The sequence below is a fragment of the Hermetia illucens genome, chromosome 3 (genome assembly GCF_905115235.1).
Source record: "Hermetia illucens chromosome 3, iHerIll2.2.curated.20191125, whole genome shotgun sequence".
Lineage (NCBI taxonomy): Eukaryota > Metazoa > Arthropoda > Insecta > Diptera > Stratiomyidae > Hermetia > Hermetia illucens.
The window spans coordinates 146,752,674-146,778,223 of NC_051851.1; the positions used below are offsets into that span (position 1 = coordinate 146,752,674).

At 41.5% G+C, this 25,550-nt stretch overlaps 1 protein-coding gene across 2 annotated transcripts; it reads right to left on the minus strand.

Annotated features, from left to right (window-relative positions):
• Positions 1-2,600: 2,600 nt before the first annotated feature.
• On the minus strand, positions 2,601-25,261 carry LOC119651607 (E3 ubiquitin-protein ligase CHIP). Of its 2 annotated transcripts, none has more exons than XM_038055261.1 (6): positions 24,760-25,261; positions 9,457-9,655; positions 9,235-9,376; positions 9,071-9,174; positions 8,887-8,939; positions 2,601-3,343 (listed from the first exon to the last, which is right to left on the minus strand). In XM_038055261.1, the coding sequence occupies exons 1-6, from the start codon at positions 24,880-24,882 to the stop codon at positions 3,101-3,103; spliced, it is 864 nt and encodes a 287-aa protein (XP_037911189.1). In that variant the 5' UTR covers positions 24,883-25,261; the 3' UTR covers positions 2,601-3,100. The 2 variants fall into 2 exon arrangements, with proteins under 2 accessions (XP_037911189.1, XP_037911188.1); XM_038055260.1 differs by having other exon boundaries at positions 8,887-8,943; positions 9,069-9,174; positions 24,760-25,259.
• Between the last annotated feature and the right edge of the window lie 289 nt (positions 25,262-25,550).

Sequence of the window (25,550 nt, forward strand, 5' to 3'; positions counted from 1 at the left end):
AAGTTGTAACAGTGGCGTAGACTAGAACGTCAAGCAGCTGCGGGGATATCGCATTGGTGAACCTTAGTTCAGTTTAATTCCTTCCACGTTTTGTCGCTATTTATAAGGCTCTTTCTGAATAAAGCTTTTTATCCTTACGAAAAGGATGATTCTAATGCGAATCGAATTCATCCTGTCAGTCTGGTTTCTGAATTATCCTTTTATGTATTTGGTTATTTAAGCCATTTTGAAACTTCAAGAAGCAAGCCCACATCGTAGATGTACATTCTGCCTCTAATATTTTTAGTTAGACCTTCAAAGATACATAAACCTTGCAGCTTATCATGAGGCCAATGTATTGTACAGAACCGAAATGAATATTATAATATTTATCGTAAAGTCAATCTCCTTAAAAAAACGAGATAATAATCTCATCACAATACACACTAGGCTGCATTTATGAAATTTTTTTGAGTAGGGTGCTTACAGCCACTGAATCCTCAAACTAAAGAGACAGATCATTCCAAGCTCCCTCGACACCATTATCCAGTAGCAGGCAGAAATTCCAAAGATTATGTTTCTCCTTGTTTGAGTTGTAGTCTCCTATCTTTATTATTCTCGTTTGACCAGTGCGGTTAGATGTTGTTACTTATTTGGTTTTTGGTGCTAACGGTGTCACCATATATTTCGTCTTGCCTTCATTAATGTGCAGCCCAAGATCTCGCATCGCCTGCTCGATTTGAATAAATGCAGTTTGTGCGTTTCAGATCGTTCTTCCCATGATTTTGCTATCGTTAGCATAGGTCAGTAGTCGGGTGGATTTAAAGAGGATGGTTCCTCTCGCATTTACCTCAGCATCACGGATCACTTTTTCCAGGGCCAGGTTAAAAAGAACGCATGATAGGACATCCCCTTGTCTTAGACCGTTATTGATGTTGAATAGTCTCGAGCGTGAGCCTACTGCTTTTATTTGGCCTCGCACATTGGTAAGGGTCAGCCTAGTCAGTCTTATCAATTTCGTCGAAATACCGAATTCTCCCATGACCGTGTACAATCTTACCCTAGCTATGGTACCATAGGCGACCCTTAAGTCGGTGAAAAGATGGGGCAACCGATGTCCACATTTCAACAGTTTTTCCATCGCCTGCCGCACAGACAAAATCTGATCTGTTGCTGTTTTGCCTGGGGTGAAGCCTCTTTGGTACGTGCCAATTATGTTTTGGATGTATGAAGTTATCCGACCCGGCAAGATAGCGGAGAATATCTTATAGATGATATTCAGCAACGTTATACCTATATAATTGCTACACTGTGTGATATCCCCCTTTTTATGAATGGGACAAATAATGCCTTGTTGCCAGTCATCAGACATTGATTCGCGGTCCCACACCTTGAGCATCATCATCAACGGCGCAACAACCGGTATCCGGTCTAGGCTTGCCTTAATAAGGAACTCCAGACTCCCGGTTTTGCACCGAGGTCCACCAATTCGATATTGATTGTCTGGCGTCCTGAACTACGCCATCGCTCCATTTCAGGCAGGGTCTGCCTCGTCTTCTTTTTCTACCATAGATATTGCCCTTATAGACTTTCCGGGCTGGATCATCCTCATCCATACGGATTAAGTGACCCGCCCACCTGTTGAGCCGGATTTTATCCACAACCTGACGGTCGTGCTATCGCTCATAGATTTCGTCATTATGTAGGCTACCTGCAACATAATCATATTTAGTTAGTTCGGCTGTAATTCCACCGGCTCCTGGTGACTTACGATTTTTAAGCCAATGAATTGCACGGACTGTTTCTTCTATGCTTGGTGGTGGCAGTCCGTGTGATGGTCCGTCGTCTTCAGTTGGCGGACCTCCAACTCCCCGATATTCTGGTTGTTGAGCAGTTCATTCAAATAGTCAACCCAACGCTCCAATATGCCCATTTAGTCAGCAATTAGATTTACCTTCATCCTGCTGACCTGTTAGTAAAGCTTCCGCGTCTGGTGCGTTGTTCCCTGTACTTTTCGAGTTCAGAGAAGGGAAAAGAAGGGAAAATGATAAAAAGTACTCGGTATGTGGAAGTAACTTTGAAACGAATATGGATACATTCTTGATTATGCAGAAAACCTAAAGCAAAGTATGGAGGAAAGTTATGAAGCCATTATTCGTAACGAAGGGGGCTTTCTACTTTACTAATATAATTGCGGAAACGATGTAAAATTTAAAACATTTTTCTTTGTTTTTCTTATTTAACACAGTGCAACACAAAACTCAGCTGCCTACGACCATTTAAACATTATTCCCGTATCTAATAATCCTGACCTTCCACAGATCATTAAAAGTTGACTCATTCGGCGGAAAAAAATGATTAAAAAGGCAACTGACGGGAAGAGACAACTCATCAAGCGCTGCTCCACCTCTGCACTGGGAGCAGCGTGACCGGAAGCATTTGTTCCCTTACATACATTTGCAAACACACCATACTGTGACGATACCTAAATACTTAATCTAAAAAGGGGAATTGATGGATCAAAAAAACCGAGAAAAAATTCTTTCTAATAGGTGCGGTCTGCTATCATATGGATGCAGACTCAGAACTCTCGCAATCTTTAAACATTGAAAAACCGCATATTTCATTCTCATACTTTTTTATTACAACATTTTTTTGTCATTCCTGGACTAAACGCTTCACAATTCTCTTTTTTTTATCACTATCAGTAATTTTAAAAGGCTATTTTATGATAAACTTAGTTTTATAACATACATCCTTTAATACATACTTCCGTTACTAGAAAAGAACAGTATTTTCTTCATAAGAAATGTTAACTCTAATCATAATATATAAATAACGTTGGTTGACTTCATTTCTCAAATGGATAATATGTCTCGTATCGTAAACACAGAAGAAAAACTGTACATTATTTACAATCAGATCACTGTCACTCGTTTTTACATCCAGGAACAAAACGGATATATCAATATTAAATGTCGCACAATCGGGTACTCCGCCAACACGATGAAGAGCAAGTTGATGCTTGAATTATCATAATTTAATACAAATGACGTTTGCAATGAAATCAATGCTGAGATGAATTAGTAGCAATTACTATTCTCTAGGTGCAGTTTTTGATTCAATAATCGAGCGACCACTCGTTTTCGCTAATGAAAGCATCCACAACTTCCTTCATCGAAAAGTTCGGTATGAGCTGGTCCTGTGTCAATTTGACCCTAGTCACTGGGTCGAAATGACCGACACGCTGCAAGTGCTCTTCGATGTCTTTACGCTCATATGTTATACCTGACGGCGTTATCACAGGATCGGTTAGTATTTCGAAGCTAATCTTACCGCATAGGTAGTCAGGTACATCACGTTTCTAACCGATTAGGATTTGAAGGGCGTTAATTCAATGGATCAATTCGTTTACAATAAATTAAGTAAGAGCGTGTACAGCATTACTATCAGTCGCTAAGTGATATAACCTAAACATTTCTGAGCAGATAGAACCCTAGTCCTAGAAGTTTTGAAGATAAAATGTTGTACCGTTACGGTCTTGAATGAAGTGCTCTAACACACTTCAAGGCCTAGATCCAATATGGATTGTTGCGCCAACGATTATTATTATTATTATTCCTTGCACATGCCGATAAGTGGGTGCGACCTTCCAGATTGTTATTTGATAGAGATAGTGACTAAAAAGCATGAAAAGCTGATCGTGCTATTGTCTGGAATTCGTGGAATTCCGGCTTTTCCTAACTTTAATTATAATCAAAATTGCAGCAGAAAGAATTGAACAATTTCACGTTACTATTCGTGAACCTTTGTGCGCCAACTAGAGCGAACTATATTGCAAAACACCTTCCCTGCCCCTTCAGTATTGCTAAAGCCTAAGATGGGCCTTGGTCAACTACATGTAATGCCTCCATCCTTCTCTGTTCAGTCAACGAGCCCCCTATTTTGCAATGGATTTTCTGTTTGGATTGGTTTGCCGGCTAATCTTCGGCTACTGGTTTTTTCTCTTAGTATGCATTTCGGGATTCTTCCATCATTTATTTGCTCTATATGTACAGTAGTTTTTTTGAATTTGATGAGAGTGGACACTTCCGGATTGCCAGAGAAGGGGGATCAGTTGATAAGTGACGCGATTGTTGGGCTTCTAGGAGCTCAATTTTACTACAGTGCGTTCCAAAATGATAGAAATTTGGATGATTTGTCATGTGATTTTCGAGCTATATGACTATCTTTTTCGTATTCCAGGTCCGCGAAAAGTCCTCTATGCGAATTTTCAACATAATCCATCCAATTTTCACTCTTGCGTCAAAAAATACATTTGTTTGTGCCTTTTCAAAAAGATAAGACTTTTTCAGTTTTTGAGAGACTAACCTAAGGGCTACGACCTTTGACTATAGAAAATTATGATTACTTCCCTATAATGTGCGCATGCTTCTCGACAGGGGTATTGATGGTCAAGAAAATGCTCGTTCTCTCTCTAACTTGAATAAGAATACCAAACGATATAGGCTAGACACTTGGGTCTAAGAGAATCGAGATGATGGAACTCTAGAAAATACTCCTCTCCATCTTTTACACGGATTCTTGCTGACAACTATCGCAAGGCGCGTCCTCATGACCTGAGAGCCGCGTTATGACAGGATCTTAACTGCAATAGTCCGGGCCAGGTTAAGGAGCACCACAATTGTAGAGTACAACTCACCCATGGAGATTTCCGAGTGTATAGTAGCGAAAAAGATGTTTTATACGAAGGGAATACGCAATTCAGAAGAAGCATGCTAAAGGTGACACTGTGATCATGATGGGTGATCTAAATGTTCCAATAACACCTCATGCTCGAGCATGTAATGGGGAAGTGGCATGGTTTTTGTGACTGAAACAGCAATGGTGTAAGGATCATAGACTTCTGCAGCCTTAATCGCCTTGGAGTCACACTGTTCAAGCATAAGTTCAGTTGGGTTTCAAATAATCGGCTGCGAACAACTGATCAAAACTATTCTATCGCAGGTTGCCTTCCAACAGTGGAACAATTTTCTTGATGCGCAGACAAAAATGATTCTTACCAAACATTGATAAACTCTGGCCCACGATCAAAAGTGCCTCTATCTTAGCCGAAGGTAAAGTTGTCGTCCACATGTTAAAAGGATGATATAACACCTAGCTGAGTGTGGAAACGTGAAGGAGAATCAACGAACCTAAGGAGCTGAGAGCTGAGAGGAATTCCACCATTGCGTTGTCGAGGAAAGCAGAAGCTGCTGCAAAAAGCAACAATTCCGCATCCGCATAACGCATCAGAAAAGAGCTTGGTAGGCGTATTATCCGCGATGATGAACAGCTAAAGAGAAGGAAGGAGCACTTCGCCAAAATTCTGAGTCGTATAACATCGATTAAAGTTGCAGCTCTTGTGGATGATGTAGCAATCCACCGCAACATGCGAATACGGGGCCCTCGAAACAGAAGCGAAATTATCTTTCAAATCAAACGGTCTCTCCGTGGAATTTCCACGCAGCACCTGCTGTCTCTGCAGAGTTGATACTTCCGCTCATTCGTAAATCCTAGAAACTTGAGATCTTTCCCAGTGAGTGAAAGAAGGGATCGTTAAGACGACCAAAAAGTACACCCGTCTTAAATGCGACAACTGGAAGGCCATTTGTGTGCTTCTGACCATTGTGAAGTAGTGTGAACAGTTCAGATCACTCGTTTCATTAGAAAAAATTCGAGAGCACCAACAGAGTGTATCTGGAACGCTCTACAGGTCCTGGCCAAGTTTTGTGGGTTTTTCATTCCCTCGGAAGAAAGAAGAATATCTAGCATTTATTAGTACCAACATGTATTGTAATCGTGAATTATCGCGTACATTGAAGCTGACTGAAGTTAGTGAATACCGAATAAAGAACAAAATTGGCTCATGTGAAGAATGGAGGCCAAAAATAAAGGGAAAATGAAAAGTGTTTAGAAAACTGATTTACCACTAAAAAAATAATAAAATCTTATTCACATTTTAAATACATTTCTACAGTTCTTGTATTTTTCCAGATCTATTTCGCCGTCTCAAACTTTAGCAAAAAGGGCTCGGTTTGTGTGTCCTCATCGTGAGGAAAAATTTAATCCAGACTGCGTTGTCCAGGCTGAAAAATACCTCAGCTTCATAAATAATTTGATTAAATATTTGGAAAGTAAATTTTGGTGGCATTTAATCACGAATTTAAGTAAAATTCATAGTGGGTCTCATAATTTGACCAGGCACTGCGAACAGGACATATAATGGCGCAAGAAGTGACGTGCTTTGTCGAGGTAAAATTTCTGAAAAATTTGAAGTTGCGTTTACATTTTGCCGCAACTACTTTTTCCTTCGTTATCGGTGACGTTCTTCGTGCGGCCTTGACTGCAGGACGTGGAAGAATTCAATGGACCATGCCATCTTTCCTCAAACACCTCCACTTAACTCCGCGGTCATAACGTCTACATGGCCTCTCACCGAATCATGGACCTTAGCCAAATGCTTCTAGATTTGCAAAAATAGACAAGCTCCAAACTTTCATTAATTTATGTCCGCGTCGTGACATTAAGGAGACAATGAGTAATGAAGAATTTCGGCGTACGGACCAGATACTCGGGGACATGATGATCAGAAAGGAGGTGATAGTGGGTAAGCGAAAAGTCGAAAATTCCATGGTGGGTTATACCACTATCCCAGGACGGTCGGCGAGTGCACCGCTGTAGAACTACGTGGCGTAAAACAGCGGAAAAGGAGCGCAAGTTTCTCGGAAGGATATCGAGAAGGGAGCTGTTTTGCACACCAATCGACTTATCTTTAAAGGGCCAAATTGATGTTCTTGCCAACACTAAAACCCGAAAGATACAGCGAAAAGAGACATTGTCGCTAGAAAAAACATATTTAAAAAATCTTTAAAAGCAGTTCTTAGTCTCGAGCTTATATGTCCATTATAAAATACCGAAATGGAAGAGACCATCAAGCATGTAAACCCAGAAATAACCATTTCCCGGATATTCATCACCTTTCCGAATTCTCGAGACCAAATACACGCTGTGGTGCAAGTTACCGAGCAATACACGAGGAAACTTCTTAACAACGGGGAAATCCAAATTGGTTAGGTAGTTATACGTTGAGGACGAATACGAGTAGCCGTGACCAAGAGTAACAGGTATTTAGTTTATGGGAACACATCTTGCTACGTATAGGAGAGTTTTGTTTTCTGCAGGAATTATGGCACGGCTAGTGAAAGCGTTGCACATACTGCGGGCTTGAGACGATGTCTGCACTTCAGGCTGGGATTGGGAATGACCACGACATGGTCAACAAGATCTGTAAGGTACAAAATACGCCGGAACGCAGCTGAAGCACTCCGCTACGGAGGTAAACGTTGGACAAGAACACAGTTTCCCAGGTTTGATGCCTTGGAGAACGATCCTCGCTGGATGTGACTTTAATGTCAGGACAGTTGAACGGGGCATACCACATCCAGATTTCGAAGGTAAATGGATAATACAAACGGAGGCGAGATCGGGGCTCTTAAAATTAAACACCAGATTCACGGCAAAGTTCTGGCGTTCAACCTGCGAAGGAAGCATTCTTGACGTAACTTTCGCGTTGGAATCACTGGTGTTGCCGATAAAAGGGTGGTGAATTTTGGAAGACTTTTCGCCAAACGACGATCAATACATTGCATTCGGGTTCAGAAAGACAAGAGTATGGATCATCAAAAGGAAACAAAGCAGCTAAACGAAATGGATGGGCATAATATAAACTTGTGGCTCGTAAAATCGGAACTTGTACGCATTGTACGGAAATTATTCCCTGCGCATCTCGTTCGGCTTATCGTTAACAGCGTGAAAAGCACTGGGGACTGCCTGCCCACTTCTCACCATCAGAGGCAATCATCTCCAAGAAAAATAAGGTGCCAGATCGACGGTATTTTCCTTTGTCGTTAGAAGAGGGAGAGGGTCTCATTGGTCAGCAAAGGCAAAGAAGACGCTGAACTGCCGCCTGCACACCAAGTAATCTGCATACTTGAAGCAGCAAGAAACATGCACAAAAAGTTCATCAGAAGTAGATTCATCGAAGCGATATCTACCGCCGGGGACTCATCCCCAGATTAGTTCAATTTCAAAGCAAGGAGATTACAGTGAATGCGATTCATCGAGCTGAGACGTACATGCGTCAATCTCGATGGGCAGTGCTTCTCCCAACGCTTATTATCAGAAATGGCTTCAACTCCGTATGATGAGCTAATATGATAGACGATCCATCTCATATGGTTGGTTACTCCATGTGGTTATTGAGGGATGGATTAAAGACCGCTCCTTGCCCTCTGAGACGATGGAGGGCCAAAGGAGGGTGAAGATCACATCGAGGATAGCACAGAAATACACCGTTGGGCCCGATCTCTGGGACGCTTCCTACAATAGTTTGTTAGGACTGCATATGTCAGAAAGCCAGCCCTGGTCGGTTAGATGGATGTTGTTGCGGCACTTATCGCCGGACGCACTATTGAACAGGCTCAAAGTAGCTCTGAATGACTGCCCACGACTTCCGACTTTGCGTTCCGTGGCGATCGACGAGGATTTATACAGTCAAAGAAAATAGTTAAGAACCTTGGATTGACGTTCGATTTAAAGATGAACTTTTTTGAGCAAATGAAAGCTGCAGCAAAAATTTCGACCTCAAATAGACCTCCGGAATTCTAATGATCGGAATTTCTTAACTTGAAGACTTTTTAAGGCGAGGGAACGAGAGAGCTATTCCGAAGTAATACGTCAAAAGATTCCAAGTTCTCTTGTGTTGCGGTGTTGATTCATTGTCTTTCACCGTACCCTAATCCTTTTATGTGCTGTACACGCTATTACTTAATTTACTGCAATTAACTAAGATGGCTGTATACTTACCCGCCTTCTCTCATCGATTTTCGCGAATATATTATTCAGTTCAGTTATGTGATCTTCCTGTAGGGAGAAAAATTACTTATTACAAAATAATGTAGTGAGCAAATGTAAAATATTGAGCTAGTGTTGCAAGCAAGCTGATAGAGACAAAAGAGTTTAGCGAATGGAAACCTTCGCATACTCACACATTCCTGTTCAATTTCTTGTGTCTTATCTTTCAATGTTTCATCATCCAAACTATCATCAAAAGTGAGTTTTTCTATCCTATTCTTCATATCCTCACGAATCAATCTGAAGAATATTACTCCATGAAAAATGGTGAACTACAACTACCCAAAAAATTTTATATACTTATTTAGGTAAGTCTGCAATTCGATTTCCTGACATATCCGTTTCTCCTCTTGGACATTCCAACGCTTTTTTCGGGCCAATCGTAATTGTGATGCTATATCATCGCCAAAGTTTTGTCTCTGCTCCTTTGCTAAGTCAAATGCTGAAACAGATGGAAAGACAATTGATGAACAAGATCACACTGCGGGAAAGTCCGATACAAAATGGGAGTGGAATCCTTACCTCTTTGAAGGTGTTTTATGGATTCGTCGTACAATTCTAATTCCATCAGACTTTGTCCAAGAAAAAAATGTGCTTTTACTAAGTTGGGATCCATATCTAGCGCTCGGCGACAGTCTTGGCATGATTGCTCCCATCGTTTCATTTTGAGATGGCATAGTGCGCGATTTGTGAAGTATGTTGCATTTGTAGGATTTTTAATCTGAAAAATTGATTGGGTCATTATAGACCTTAACTAACTATAGTACTGCGAACGAAATATAGAAAAGAAGAGGAAAATTAATTAACATACAGAAAGACCTGCACATCTGGAAACTCTGAATGCATATACCGACCGACCACAGCTGCATCGACCCCATCGTCGCTGCTTCTAGAGGAGTATGGTCGAATAAGGATTCTTCAAAATTGCTCCGATGACTGAAATCCTTTCGAAGGCAAGGATCTTTTGGGAATACTCTCGTTGGTCAGTGGCGTTAACAAATACTTAATTTAAGACATAAACGACAATGCCTTATATAAGGTGAACAGACACCATCTCTCACTAATGATCACCTATGGAAAGTGTCACAATCAGCAGTCTAAAATACGCTTCGTAAAGGCGCGTGCAGATTAATTGCTTAAAGACTAGGTAAGTTGCGATTTCAATCAATGCCGCTTTTCTGGGTTACTCACAACCATATTAGCCTGAACTTTTTCAACATTAATTTTTAATAAATTGGAGTTTTTTCAAATTTTTTTGAGGAATTCTGGATTCTCTTGAACCGTTTTCTTTTACTTGTTGCGCATTCAATATAATGTCTAGTATAGTACGGGTGTTTTACCAAGATTGACAAAATTATGCTTAAAGGCATGCAACTACCTTTAGCTCGAAAGAACACTATCTTTAAATTGACAGATCAAAATGTGTCAATCACAATGAAATGCAATTCAATGAAAGCAGAGCTTTCTTAAAAAGAAAATCGTTCGACTCGTGGATTGGAAAGGAAAAAGGATCGGGCAGAAAACAAGAATTCAAAATGAATATGTCAGCAAGTGCTTTTTATCTCGATAAGAATTTTTTTAGAGGACATGAATAGGATGGCAAGACCGCCTGCACTTGTTAACAAATCGACGAGATCGTTTAAAATTGGGCAGAATCCGACTGATCGCGTGTCATATTTTCGGACGATCCAAATTCAATGCGACAGACTTTCGACCAACCAACCTCACCTTTTTCGTATTGAAGATCCTAGAGCCCGTTCAGGGCATCCACTTAAGGACGATCATGGAGAGGTCGTGTCTCTCAAAATTTCAGCACGCCTACCCCACAAACAAATCCATAGTGTAACTAGCACGGTTAAGTAGTCGATTCACCACAAGAACACCCTTTTGTTACCTTCCTGAATATGGAGGGAGCATTCAAGACCGAAACCATTAACGAGGGTCCAACTAGAATAGACGCCATGGCTTCGGTGCTCTTATTCATAGTGATAGATAACATTTTACGGATACTGTACAGGAGCAGGGTGAAGGTGCTGGAGTATACCGACAGCTTGATGTAGTGAGGTGAAGCCTCCGCATCGGCGAGAATATGTAAGGTGAGTTGGGAAAGGGGTGGGTGTAGGCAAAATACGGACTCGGCTTAAAACCAACTAAAAAAAAACTGATGCCTTTTACCGCCGAAACAAGAGCGCTCGAATTCCACCTTTTCTGTCTAAACCGATAAGGAACCGCTCTACCCCACAACGGACTATGCCCCACACAAGCGAACCTCCAAAGCAATTTTGCGGTGAAACTTCCAACCGATGATTCGTTATATGAGCGAAGTATTTTCGGATACGCAAATCGTACGTCCTACAAAGAGGCGGCAGTGTATTCCAAGCGGAGGTACCGGTAATAATGTCTGTTTATCACCAAGGTCTTTTACTCAATGATGATATCTTTCAAGTTGCTTTGGCAGTGCAAGGACGCGATGAATAATCTGGCCAATGCGATCAACGTCAACATCTTCTGAGTTTCTAACTACGGGAACATAGAGGGGAACGAGTAGGCCAACAGACTGATCAGGCGAGGCTCCACTCTTGGCGGCAGTTTTGTTCAACAGGTGAATCGACAATAGAAAATAGCTCGGCAGACAGGGCAATTAAATAAAGAGAAAGTTATTCATGGAAAATAAAAATAAGAAAATACCAAGCATGGAACCCTAGAAGGACCTCAGAAGACGGAAAGAAAGGCTGTTGACACACTAACATAGAAAGAGAAACGACTTACTTTATCTGCTAGGTAAGACGCCAACTAAATCGCAGTTATAAGCTTTGAAAAAGTCGCTATAAATTGAATGAATATCTTTTCTTCTATTAAATGATTTCACAACAAAGTTGATAAAGTCTAGTAAATTGGTGACAGTCGAGCGCTTCGATTGAAACCCATGCTGTCCCTTCACGCAAACAGGCCGAAAGGCAATCATTTCATCATCCCACCTTCTGTCAGCATTGCTCACCACTCCATTGCAGAACACGCAATCAGTAGATCGTGGCTTCCCAATCCAGATAAGACTGGAAAGTTCCATGTCCACTTAGAAATTAATAATAATCGTTCGCGCGACAATCTAATTGAATCAGAGCTTTGAAGCATATTAGAGCACTTCATTCAAGACAGTACGCTACAGTACATTGTAGGAGGCAATCTGATCAGCATTGCGCTCGCTCGTGATTATTATCCTGCTTTAATTCAGGTACTCATTCACAGCCTCGAAGCCTGGTAGCAGTCAGATTTGAACCGCGACCTTCCTCTACGAGAGAATAGTACCCTAACCACTGAACCGTTCGGACACTTAGACACTTAAAAGTTGGATAAGGAAAAAATCAATCTCACCATACTTTAAATTGCCGATTAGCAGCTCAGTCCATCTGCCTCTTGATTCACTTTCTCAAGAGAATTGCCACGCAGTTAGTGTGTGTTACCGTTCTTCGCGGACAACCACCTTCCTTAAATCTTTTCCCTTGGAACTATATATGGCTTTACTTGATTTAGCATGAAGGGCAGCGGGGATTACTCCCGCGATCGCAACCAGAACCGGTTTTGAGACAGTGCGATAGGTAGAACTCGCTCTCCACCTCTCCACTTTGACAAGACGCTTAGGATACACCTCCCCGCCAAGAGCATCAGCCCATACATTCGCGCCGCAAAGCGAAACAAATTGCGTTGCTTCCATAAGATGTCCCTTGGTAGATATAGAAGAGGAAACTCATCTTCGAATCGAGCGTTAAAACACGTATTTAACAATTGGTTTTCACTCTATAATTAACTCCTCGATCGCCTTGGAACACAGTGTTGGATTCCTCTTTCTGGTCAAGATGTCTACTTCGGTGTTCAGGGAAAGGCTAAAACCATGAGCAGTCGTCCATTCGCTTACGGGTTGAATCAATATGCAAAGTCTACCTTGGACGTGTCCAACAGTGCGTCCGGCAACAAGTGCGGCAACATTATCTCCATAAACAACCAGGCGCGACTCTTCTGGCATGGATTCCCATGCTACCTCCATCGTGATCTCTCGCCTTCTGGCGTCTCATAGAGCAGAGTGAGGTCTTCCAGATAATTCCTCAATATCTAAGGGATAGCTCGGCATGTGCCTAGCATATCTATCCATTTTACGGAATTGAAGGCTTTTCTGGCATTAAACGTTACAAGGAGCACTATGCGTCGAGATCGGCGGCTGTGTGCCTCAGTTCTATGAGCCGCCTTCACGACCTAATAGCATCCACCGTGGATCTCCTTGCTCTGTTTTCGAACCGACTTTCGGATAAATCCTCTTCGACACGGATCTGATGAGCTTTTTTTAAGCACTTTCCGGTTGTGTCAATATACTGACGACAGCTCGAGATCTACATTCCCTTTACAGATCAATTCAAGCCTCGTCACCATTCCAACGACAAGGGAAAACACCATTCTTCAGGCAAGGGTTAAACGTACCGAGCAACAAGTCTGGCCGGTGCCGGGATACCTTTAGGACCTGCCGTCTTCCTATTTTTCATAGGAGAACTGGCTCATCGGGCTCTTTTACCGTGAAAAATGGGCAGTCCCCGACCTCTTCCGCGTTGTTGCCATCAACCCATATGAGATGTCTAGGAATAACGCCCGTGCAACGCAGTCCGTCTGATCGCTACTATGTATGAAGGGTTTTTGCAGAGCCCCGATTTTCCGAATGGCAAGTGTACAACCGAGTTCCGACGGATCCCCGTTTCCCTTTTTGAGTAGGCTATGTCAGTAGTGAGTTTTGCTTTGATTGCGCTACGAAGTCTCCTTTTAGCTAATCTCTACTCCGTCATTGTGGCACATGCTTCCTCACCGATGCATAATCGTTGTGCCAAATAGTAGAGCTTATGACACAATTTCACTGGTGGCAAAAAGATTTTTGTGGAGACTGGTAGTCGGATGCCAGTCGTCTTAGCTGGAAATGAGTACCGGAGTGAAAGCAGGGTAATAATTATGAACGAGCGCAATGTTGACCACATTACTATAATATCTAATGTGCCACACTGGTCTTAAGTGAAGTGGCTTAACGCACATTTGAATTATTGAGCCAACAGTAAAACTGAACAGGAGCAAGGAAGGAAGACACGAGACAGAATGAAGAGCGTCACTGTCACAATGAAAAATCTATAATCTAACAGCCGGCATTAAGTGCTTTAGAGTCAAGCCAATAGGCATTATGCATACACATACACGATAATTGGAAATTTTATTATATTCTGAATACATGGTTATCAATTCACGATAAAAAACTATCGGTCTCAGTAAAAAAAATTCAATCAGGTGAATAATAATCCAGTTCTCTTGTTTGCATACATACAAATAGCGTGAAATAATAAGTATAAACTCACTCATGCGAGTGTTGTGTCCTAAAAGAAGCAAAGGTTGATTTTACCAATAAAAATCGTAAACCCATTCTCAATTCAAATTTTATTGAAGGTAATAATTCAATAATTTCTAGAACTTTTCTCGAATTTGGCTCCTTAATTATATGAAATATGGTTCATGGTCTCGTAGGGTAACCGCGGGCTATGATGAAATGCAACTTATTTGCGAGTTTGCAACAAAACAGCAATTAACTTTTAGTATGAACTTGAAAACAAAGGATCCACTTTCTCCGAACCCACTCGCATAAAATGCGGATAATTTATGAAGAACGTAGCTTCTCTCATGATACAATAGAAATCGAAGTTTATGCAAATCTCAACCACATACTAAGGTCCATTAGACTGCACTTAACGCAACCACAACTCCAACAGTCTAATCTCAATAGCTGCTGCATCTTATGCAGACTTAAAGTTGTTTGGTAACCAAGAATGAAAGATGAAGCGACAAGGATGCATGCGAAGAAAAACTATTCCTCCAAAGGGAAATAAAAGCATGTATCCAAGCATAGTACAGGTAACGAACTTAACATTCTTGTCCCAGAGTTATCCCTGCAATCCTTACAGTTTCTACATAGCTGCCTCTTACTTATTTTTAAATCATATTAATGACATCTTCCCAGGGAGTAGAAGACAATTAAGATCCCAAAGGAGAGCATTCTAAGGTACTATTATAATTAAAACAATCCTGGAAAACATTAAAGATTTGCCCATCATTGTGGAGCAATGCCTTGAGTTAAGATCTGCACTTTATCAGGATCTCTTTGATTTCCTAAAAGCTGCCAAAAGTATCACCAAAAAGGTCATTCTGAAGAAACTGTCGAAAAAAATGTCATGAAGAAGAATCAGTTGACTACGCTATAAATCGAATACCTCCAACAAGCTTAAGGCCAAGGCGCTGAAAAGTTACCGCCTTAAACAACCAATTAGCATGAAACCAAGACAGAAGCTTTGTATCGGACTGAATCAGTTTCGAGATTTTAGTTCTTCGATCTTAATTTGACAAAAAAGTAGAAAAGTGAACCAGCCATTTCGAGAAGTATAACGACTCAACATTTCTCTTTTTCTCTTTGCAAAAGGCGGTAGATTCTGGGAACCTGATCTGGAGAATAGGGGGGCTGATTAAGAAATTTGAAATGTAGCTCATTCAGTTTGACAAATGTTTTAATCGACCGATGGGCCGTCAAAACGTAACTTTTTTCTTTTGCATCGAAGTTCATTTTTTTTATCCCTACACTCAATCCATTCAATAATGTCATGCACTATTCGCTATCGATGGATTTACCCCGAAAAAAAACCACACATTTCGGATGGCTTTCACTGACTGCTGTCCACTCAGGTGGGGATGTTTTTAAGTCTGGTATATAGCAATGGATCCACATTTTATCCAATGTCACATTCCAACGCAAGAAATCCTTCTTATCTCACTTAAACTGCTCCAAATTGCGCTCTGAATCATTGATGTCGGATGTGATCAATCGCGACATCCATGTCGGAGACAATTTGTGCATGATTAAAATTTCATAAAGTTGAAAGCATATTTTTTTTTGAGTGAAATTATGTGGTGTTTCCAACGATTAATTAATTGAAATAATAAAAACTTGTTGTTTCTTTTTCGTTGGTGTAGATATTAATTCTTGCAAATACCGATATTTCGGGAACCACTTGTTCCCTTCATCAGTGCTAACAAGTTAGTAGTGCTAACAAGTTAGTAGTGCATGCACTGATGAAGGGAACAAGTGGTTCCCGAAATATCGGTGTTTGCAAGAATAAATATCCACACCAACGAAAAAGAAACAACAAGTTTTTATTATTTCAATATTTTTTTTAATATTTTCTGAATAACAGGTATCTCAAGGAAGTTAATTTCCGAACGACCAGAACCATGATCATCTGAATATGATTTCATCCTGTTGACTTATTGGCAAAACTTCCCCGCCTAGTGGGATTATTTTCTGCATTTTTTTAAATTCACATACTTGGTATTCTCAGGCCTCTTTGTCTGTCTGAGACCCTCGGTGGAGTTCACAATTAATCTCTGCGCATGCGCTCGCTCTTTGGAATTGCTGCATTGCCAGGTAGACAACATTTCCGTATTTTGTTGCTAACCTACAGTCATCATAGGATTGGTTGTACGCGGCTAATGCAAAAAGCCACAAACTCCTCACGCTGTCGTTACGATACCCAAGACCATGTTTCGCCGCCACATATCAGGAACAAAGTATTATCAGAGCATATCCAGCCATTTTGACCACCCATCACAGTCACCAATGTCACCTTTAAGTAACCTCTCTTGAGTTGCTCATAGGAAACCTTTTCATCCTTGTACCGCAAGTCTTCGATGGTGCTCAGCGTTACACAATTGAGACTGAAGTCTCTGATTCAACATCCTGTTTTACACCAGTTCCGTGGATATGAGAGCATTAATTCATCACCGAATGCACGCTTAATTCCAGCTGGATTTGCAGGCCAGAAAGATAGGATCATCATCATTCCACAGAGTCACACCATCTGCATTTGTTTTCATCTCCGGGAAGAAGCCCTTATCATCCCTATCTTCAAAAACGAAGACCCTTCTCCAGCTGTGATCTACCGTCCCATCTTTGTTCTCTCCTCGTGATCCGAAATCCTCGCGAGATACGCCAACTGGTTGCCGACGTTCTCCGGTCACCTCGTTGTCAAAGAGCAGCACGATTTCGATAAACATCGATCTACTGCTTCCAACCTTCTGATCTTCAGCAACTTCGTTATTAAATGCTTTAATTCAGGCAGGGCAGGAGGTATACGATATTTATACGGATTTCTCCAAAGCCTTTGATACCATTGACCATAATATTCTCCTCTCCAAACTCTCTGTACTCAACTTCCCCCCTCAATCATCTCTTGAGTTTCCTCCTCTCACAACGTTTCTGCAGAGTTCCTTTTATTGGTTACTCATCCCGTTCCTTCCCTCCTTGCTCTGGTGTTTGCCAAGGCTCTATACTTGGTCCCCTACTATTCCTGTTTTTTATCTATGACCTCTACCTGATCCTCACCTGCTTGCGTTTGCTTTACGTAGACCTCAAATTATATGCCTCTGTTTCATCTCCGCTGGACTCTGCTCTCTTAGAGTACAACCTTGATACTTTTGTACAGCTGGGTTCAGGTAATAAGCTGGGTATGCTATTCGCTTAGACTCTCCCCCATCTTCCTTTTTCTACTATCTTGATGGACAAATGTAATGTTTGATGGAAAACTTCGCTTCAATTCTCACTTTATGATGTCAACCACCAATAGTTTCCAAAATGTCTGATTGTTGTCTTGTAAATTGCTGTGTAGTCTGGTCCCCCTCCCGCAACCGCGACTGTCACGTTTTTGAAATCCCCTTCGCGGAACTCGACATCTACTTTCATTTCCCAATCCCGAACCAACTGTACAACCCCTTTCAACTTTTATTCTTTAACTCCCTTTCCTTAGTTTTAAGCGTAAGTAAGTTAAGGCACTACTCGCTCTTCCCTCTGAGGAACCCATCTTAATAATGTCTTAATCTTCTTTCTGGCTTGCAAATGATCAATGGCTTGAAACTGATATTATTCCCGCAAATAATTAGTAACTTCATATATCTAACTGGAAAACATTTGCAAATTATTGGGTTGAATAACAAATTGCACAATTGAAAGTTGTTCAGATTTTGAATGGAATGCAAGCACATTCATGTACACGATAAGTGAGACTTTCCTTATTATCTGAATACATAGTTGATAATGACCGATAAAAAATTATCGACTCCAGTTCCAAAAAAAAATCAATCAAGTGAGTAACACTTCCGCTCTTACGTGGTTATACACAGAAATTAGCAAAAATAATGTGAACACACTATTGCTCCGAATGACGCACCCGATTTTTACGCGGTGACTAGATAACAAAAAGTCAAAGTTTGATTTTATTGATTATGTAAAATCGTAACCCAATTCTGGATATCAAATATATCCTTCAAATTCTATGGACTTTATCACCTGCTCATATTTTTATTAAATGCAGACGTTTCAAAGTTTGATATGATTTCAACAAATTTACAATATAAATCTAACCACGAACTCAGACACCACCTTGACGTGGTGAGGTAGCCTACAGTAGTTCACTACAACAATAAGAGTGAAACATGAATATGGAAGCAATGAATATTGACAAGCGTGGATAAGTCAAAGATTTTCAATCCACCTGTGACTGTGAGCAATCAAGTCGCCGCCGAGGCGCAGATTTTGAAGATCTCACCATATTTATGTTCCCTGCCGAAAAATCTATGGTAAATATGCTCTCCACTTTCTTGGAAACCCCACATTGAGCGACTACGACGTAGTCAGCAAGGAAGAAGGGTAAGACAACTCCTTAACTAGCCCTTCTAGGCCAAAGTCTTCCAGAAAACGAAAGAAGAAGCAGATAGTGTGTACGAAACTGATATAATACTAGTGTATGAAAACGAATCCATGCGGACCGGACAGCGGCAGAGAAGCCGAAGTAGAAAGCCAAAGAGCTCTAGTCATTGTTACCATTGTCCCAAAGACCGTGTTTCTCATTAGGATCGCCATCTTTAGGAAGGCTCTCCTGGGCCGCAATGAGCTGACTCAAAGGAAGCTATCACGTACCTAAGGGTTATGTACGTCATATTCTTCGGCAATAAAATCATTTGTTTTATGATTACCATTAGCATAACAGCTCTCTCCATAAGCTCTATAACTTGTTATCGGTGACCAACTATCCCTTTCTTCCATATTTTATCTTCTGAAAATGTTCCATTGATTTGGGTTTTTAAAGATATTCCTGTAGTTATGATATCTTAATTATGCGAAAAGGCCAGAAAGAGGAGCATACTGGAAAAGAAACTAAAGATGCTCAGCATAACACCACCTAATCTGCCCGTGGCAATGGAGAAACCGAACTAAGAATTCAATCCCAACTATGTGATCAACAAATACAACGAACACTTCACCTGGGAACAGCTTTCACTATTTAATAAAGGCTTGACGTCCGCCACAAGAATCCAAAGAAGACATCGTAATTGACATCGAGATGAGAATCAAATATACACCACAAGAAGAAAAAGCCGGCATCCGAGAAGAAATTCGGAAAAGAGTATCGTCCAACCACCATAAAGCCATTAAGAGGGTCATCCCGTGTGAAGGCCGTTTTTTCGCTTTTTTTATAAATTTTTTGAAAAAAGAGCTGGATAAAGATACAAATACGAATTTTGCACCATGTATTTATTAATATCTTGAGCATGCGTAGTATTTTTTTCAACCGGATAGCATAGTTTATTATTGAAATAGAGCAATGTATATACCCATCTCCAAAAAAGGTGTTTTTTTGCTGCCACGCTAGACAAAAGTAAACGGCATTTTAACGTGCAAACTTAACTACAGTCCGCAGGTCTCTTTCGAGACACATGTACAGCCTTGGCTTCAATTCTTGTCCTTTTAGCGAAGTCATTCGACCGATAAATACATGCTTTATTACGACGATCGACATAAATCTGACATGTGACTTATTACGTGTTTAACACAATAATTTTCGAACGACTCCGAATATCGGAAAATCACTTTGCCCATATATTCTATACTATATCTAAATACAATTGATGCCAAAAAAAATTCGATTCCGCAGATCTGACACACGAGATGACCCCCTTAAGGAGTTGAAAGAGAAATCCGTCCTCCCAGCAGACAAAGGAAACGCAGTGGTCATCATGAACATGGAAGAAGATAAGTTTCACATTATTAGGGAGGACCCTCTGCCAGACTCCGTGGAAAAGGCTCTGGCGGAATGCAAAACCCATCATTAAGAAAGGAGCCGAACTGAGAATGCCTAACCAATCTCTGCCTAGAATCAAATGCCTCCCCAAAATATATAAAGAAGGCAACAAAATCAGATAGATAATAGCAGAAACAAATTCACCAACCCGGAATATTGCGGAGTAGCTCCAGGAAGGAGTTAAAAGGTTAGACCTAAAAATAGGAAAACGGGCAGTGGGAAGCAGCAGGAAAGTCATTGCCAGACTCAACGAGGCTGGGGGATGTGTGTGTGTGTGTGTATGGTGGGGGAGAAGCTACAGCTTCTGAGCGCTCAGGCCGTGTTGGCCCATTGTACTCGCCTCCCCCGTCTAACGGAATATTCCGGATTCGTTCACGTATCGCAGGATTTCCGTTAGTGGATGTGATGCTACCCGTCGCAATTGGAGAACATCGGCACCAAAGATCTGATGCATTCACATAGGAAATGCTCCGTGGATTCCGCTTCCTCATTACAGGAGGGACACGTATCATCTTCGGTAATTCCTATTCTGAACATATGCCCAGCTAGTGAAACTTTGCGGTACGTATGTTGGGTTCTGGCAAGAAAAGTTTGGTGTGTCGAGCAGCATTTAGTCTCTGCCACCTGTCATTATGGGAAACTTGTTCCCAGTTTTTGAAAACAGATTTAGCCAATGCCACTTATACCCCAATTGCTGGCTCCGGTCCCGGCATAGGGGAGATTAACCCCTTTTTCGCTAAAGCGTCCGAGATTTCATTTCCCTCTATGCCACAGTGACCAGGTACCCAGAGTAGTTCCACCGTATTCAATCTAGACATAGAGTTCAAACGGTTTCTACATTCCTGAACGATTTTCGAGGTGATCAAAGGACTGCTCAATGCCCTCAGTGCAGCTTGACTGTCACTGCAGATTGCGATGCGCCTGCCCTTCAACCGCTCGTCAATCACCCAGTTTGCCACCCTTAGGATCGCATAAACTTCGGCTTGAAAAACCGTTGCATATTGTCCCAAAGGAAAAGCCCACTTCTCGTTTTTATTCGAGAGGTAGACTCCGGCTCCAGAACCCTCTTCTGTTTTTGAGCCATCGGTGTAGAAGACTTCCGTATATCCCGCGACGCATTCCTCAGGGTCTTACCAGTCCTCTCTACGCTTCAGGGTAACTACATATCTTCTACCAAACAGATGTATGGGGACACGAGAATCAAGGCATTGTAAGAACTGGATTCAGTCCTCCCAGTAACTCTTCCAATGCTCTGTGCCCCCCCACATCCGTTGTTTTCCCATAGATCTAATCGAATTAGCCTACGAGCTGCTCTCATTGCAGTGCTTTGAATAAATATATCCAGGGGCTGCGCCGGATGTCGTGCTCATGGCACCAGTGATACCCAGACCAAACAGTTCTTTGCAGTGCGGCTAGTTTACGGTGAAAACCTTTTTGTCCCACCTTAACCCACCACACTACGGATGCATATACGAACATCGGCCTAATATGGCAACGTATATCCACATTACCAGATGAGGCCTGAGTCCCCATGTCGAGGCAAAGGTCCGTCTGCACAGCCCATAAGCTGTGAGAGCTCGTTTCATCTTTACCTCTACATGTTTGTTCCAAAGAAGTTTTTTATCTAGAGTGACCCCCAGATATTTCACTTCTTCGGAGAGTTGAAGGGTAGTACCCCTCATCTCAGGGAGGCAAAGTCCATCCAATTTTCTCCTTTTTGTGAATAAAACCATTGTGGTTTTATTTGGATTAACTGACAAACCATGTCTAAGGCACCAGCTGTCTATCAAATCAACGGCACGCTGTATATTCCTACACACCGTTCCAAGATCCCGATCAACAGCAAGTACAGCCACGTCATCAGCATAAGCTTGAGCGTGTATTGGCAAATTTTGCAGTTCGCATAGCAGTGAGTCGATCAGCATACTCCACAGAAGCGGCGAAAGCACACCTCCTTGGGGGCAGCCCTTCGTTGCCTCCGTAGTCAGGTAGCGATCGACCCCTACCTCAGCGCACAGCAATCTTTGCGTTAGCATAGCATGGATCCACTTAATTAAAGCATCATCAACACCATGCGCTCTGGCGGCATCACAAAGGTTTTGAAAAAGCGCACAGTCAAAAGCCCCTTCAATGTCCACGAACACCCCCATCGCGTACTCACCATTCAAAGTTGCATCCTCTATCTTTGTGACCAAAGAATGAAGAGCAGACTCACAGGCTGGGGGATACAAAATGATGAAATATTAGTATCCTTTGACATAAAACCGCTGTTCCCAAGCGTACCGATGAAGGAAGCCCTACACTTGTTCGAAGAAGATATCACGAGACGTGAAAAGTCATCCGAAAGAATACCAAACTGTATAGAAAACTGGCCTTAACATGCATGAATGAGTCCTATGTCACATTCAGTAATAATAAATAATAATAATCGTTGGCGCAACAATCCATATTGGATCAGGGCCTTGAAGTGTGTTAGAGCACTTCATTCAAGATCGAAACGGTACACTACAGTATACTGTAGGAGGCAATGTGGTCAGCATTGCGTATTCAGTAATAAGTTTTATAAAACAACCTCCGACGCACCAATGGGCAACCCCTTCTCAACGCTACTGTACGAGGTATTTATGGAGAATCTGGAAAATTAACTCGTAGGCAGGTTTCTGTTTTTATTGGAGTTTAACAATTGACTCCCATTGCCTTAGATTTAAAGAGGAAAGTAAGTCGATATGCAGAGTCCCTTTTTGCCCAGACAAGGCTTGTTGGGTCGCCTGATGCCCAGAGTTCACAGATCACGGCCACATTTTCACCCCTCGACAGGATAGTCACACCTTGGTTTGATGTTTTGTTTCCCGCTTAGCTTCAGGTGTTACCTCTGGTTTCCTAGAGGATCTACCTTACTGAGTTACCTCATCACAAGGTAGATAATCGTTGCGGTCTTCGTGGTACATGACGCATGGAAATTACACATGAAAAGATCTCAGCTCCTCGGAAGCTTCAAGCTTTCATCAATTCTTGGCCATATATCGTACACACGTTGATGAGAGAACTGAAGTAGCGATGGATAGGACCCACATTAAGACAGAGCGATAATTTCACTACAAGGCTATGCTATGGAACGCACTACCCCAAGATGCCAACGATTAGGTCGCTCTAGACCTAAATGCGGTTTATGGCAGCAATATATAAAAACAGGTTATCTTCAAAGTCCTAATTTTTACTAATCTAAGGATGAGCAAGGAACCACTTCATTGGGTCCTCTGGCGACAAAAGCATTTTGCCTGCCATCCGTTTTTCGACGATCGTCGACACCAGTCCTTAGTTGCCCAAACAAATCATCATTAATTACAACTTCAACACACGTATTCGTCCAAAGATGCCTTTCTAAATAATCTTAGATTTAAATTGTCCATTTCCACTGATTAACCACTTTCTCCCACACTACCCAGCATTACCTACAGCCAAATCAAACACCTTATCCTCAATTTAGCACACCTAGCAGCTCAGATGAGTTCAAATGCTTTCACTTTTGCGGACATTGCTCCAACGTGTTCCTTCTATTCTTAGCTTCAACATATCCACGAGGCGAAAAATTATTCATCATAATTCAATTTAAGCGCCCAATTACAAGGAAAACCTTCATTTGAAGCTATTTTACATAAATTAAACATTCCTCGCATTCGCTCCCGATTAGTTATTGTTTTGGCCTCTTCTGTCGTTGCAGAATAATTATCGTTATCGCGACAATATGAATACATTATGGAGTTGCACTTAAATCGAAGAATAAAACAAGAAATTGGCGTAGTGTCCATGCAAATGCGTAGGAGGACCGCGTGGATACTGAAGAATAGCCAAGAATTCTAGCCTTGCCCCCGGCCGACAGACAAATCGGAAGAATTTTTCGAAGAAATTTATCATCATGAGTAAGCTCACACTAGATATTTCGATATTATTTATAAAACTGGTCGTCATTAGGGTCTGTTGTCTTCTAATCTGTATATTTACCGGAGTCATGAACAGAATGCTGGGTGAGTGTGATGCATGGTGTAAAAATATTGTAAGCTTCGATCGAGGCTAGATACTTAATGTTTTCTTTGGGCTCACTTAATGAGGTATTGGACAAGAAAATACTAGGCATCAGCTGGGCGCATTAGTGAAAGGCAGCGAACAGGTTTGGCGAAATTACACTTTGCCTACAGGCGAGAGGCACCAGCACGTGTCCCAGCCACTATAATCGAATTAGCCGTGATTTTGATTCTGTTTGCACCGTGAATGACGATGAAAGCTGTTCGCTGTTTTATAATTAGAGTGCCGACGTGAGCGAGGGGGCTATCGGCATTTTGCGTGAGGTTCGCTGCACAATTTTCTTGAGTTATCAAGAGATAAAGAATCCTTGTCACTTTCGGTTGATCGGTGATTGCAATTCTTCTATTATTTGAAGTTTAGTGATATCGTGGAAAATTCTGGGCTTTTGTCGGGCTTATCTATTCGCCAAGAAGTTACAAGGGAACCCCCAATGAATGATTTTCTATGGAGGCTTTTCGCTTTGTACGATGGGACGTAGCCAGCAAGGATACCTGCTATCATATATCCTACTTCATATCAATGTTGACAAAAGCCTACTTACGATTGCCTTGGAGTAGCAATTAATCGCATCCTCGTACTTGCGGGCCGAGAACATCTGATTGCCCTGGTCTTTGAGCTGTGCATCGGACAAATTTGCCGTCGAATACATGTTGTGTTTACTCATTCTCACTGCCAAATTGCCCGTTGATAGTGGTTATCAGACACCGTGTGTAGAATTCTCGCTCGATAAAATTGGATTACGGAGACAACACGACACCGAGCAATAACAAAAAATAATTTATACGAACGCCACTACAATGCACTTTGCATTCGCACTTGGGCTGCCATTTTTTCCAATTGAAATTTTTCACATATGCATCTTCCACTTGTAAACCAATTATTGCACACGCGATTGGCAACTACTTCAGGAAATGGATTATCCTTCGATTGTTTCTATTTGCACCGAAAATTCGCCAGGAATCTGAAGTCCAGATAGCAAGAAACCACTTTTCCTCTTTCAGCAGCAAGAAAAACTCCGAATGATTGAAGCGAGAATGCGACGTTGTGAAGTTTCATGACAGTTTGGGTACAGATAGGTTGAAAAGGTGGAACTAGGAGGAAACTCCTCAAACCTACTCTTTATGTTTTATTCAGTTAAGAATTTATCGGAATTTCACTTGTCGAAAACGTGCGAAAAAGATGATAATTGAACCAGAGTGCGTATATAAGTCGAATTGTTTGGAAAAAATTGTAAATTTCTATGAAAAAATATCGCACAAGTAATCCCTTCATTCCATTATTTCATCTTCTTCCTCTTTAATTCTACAATGTATAAAATTCATTGGACAGCCC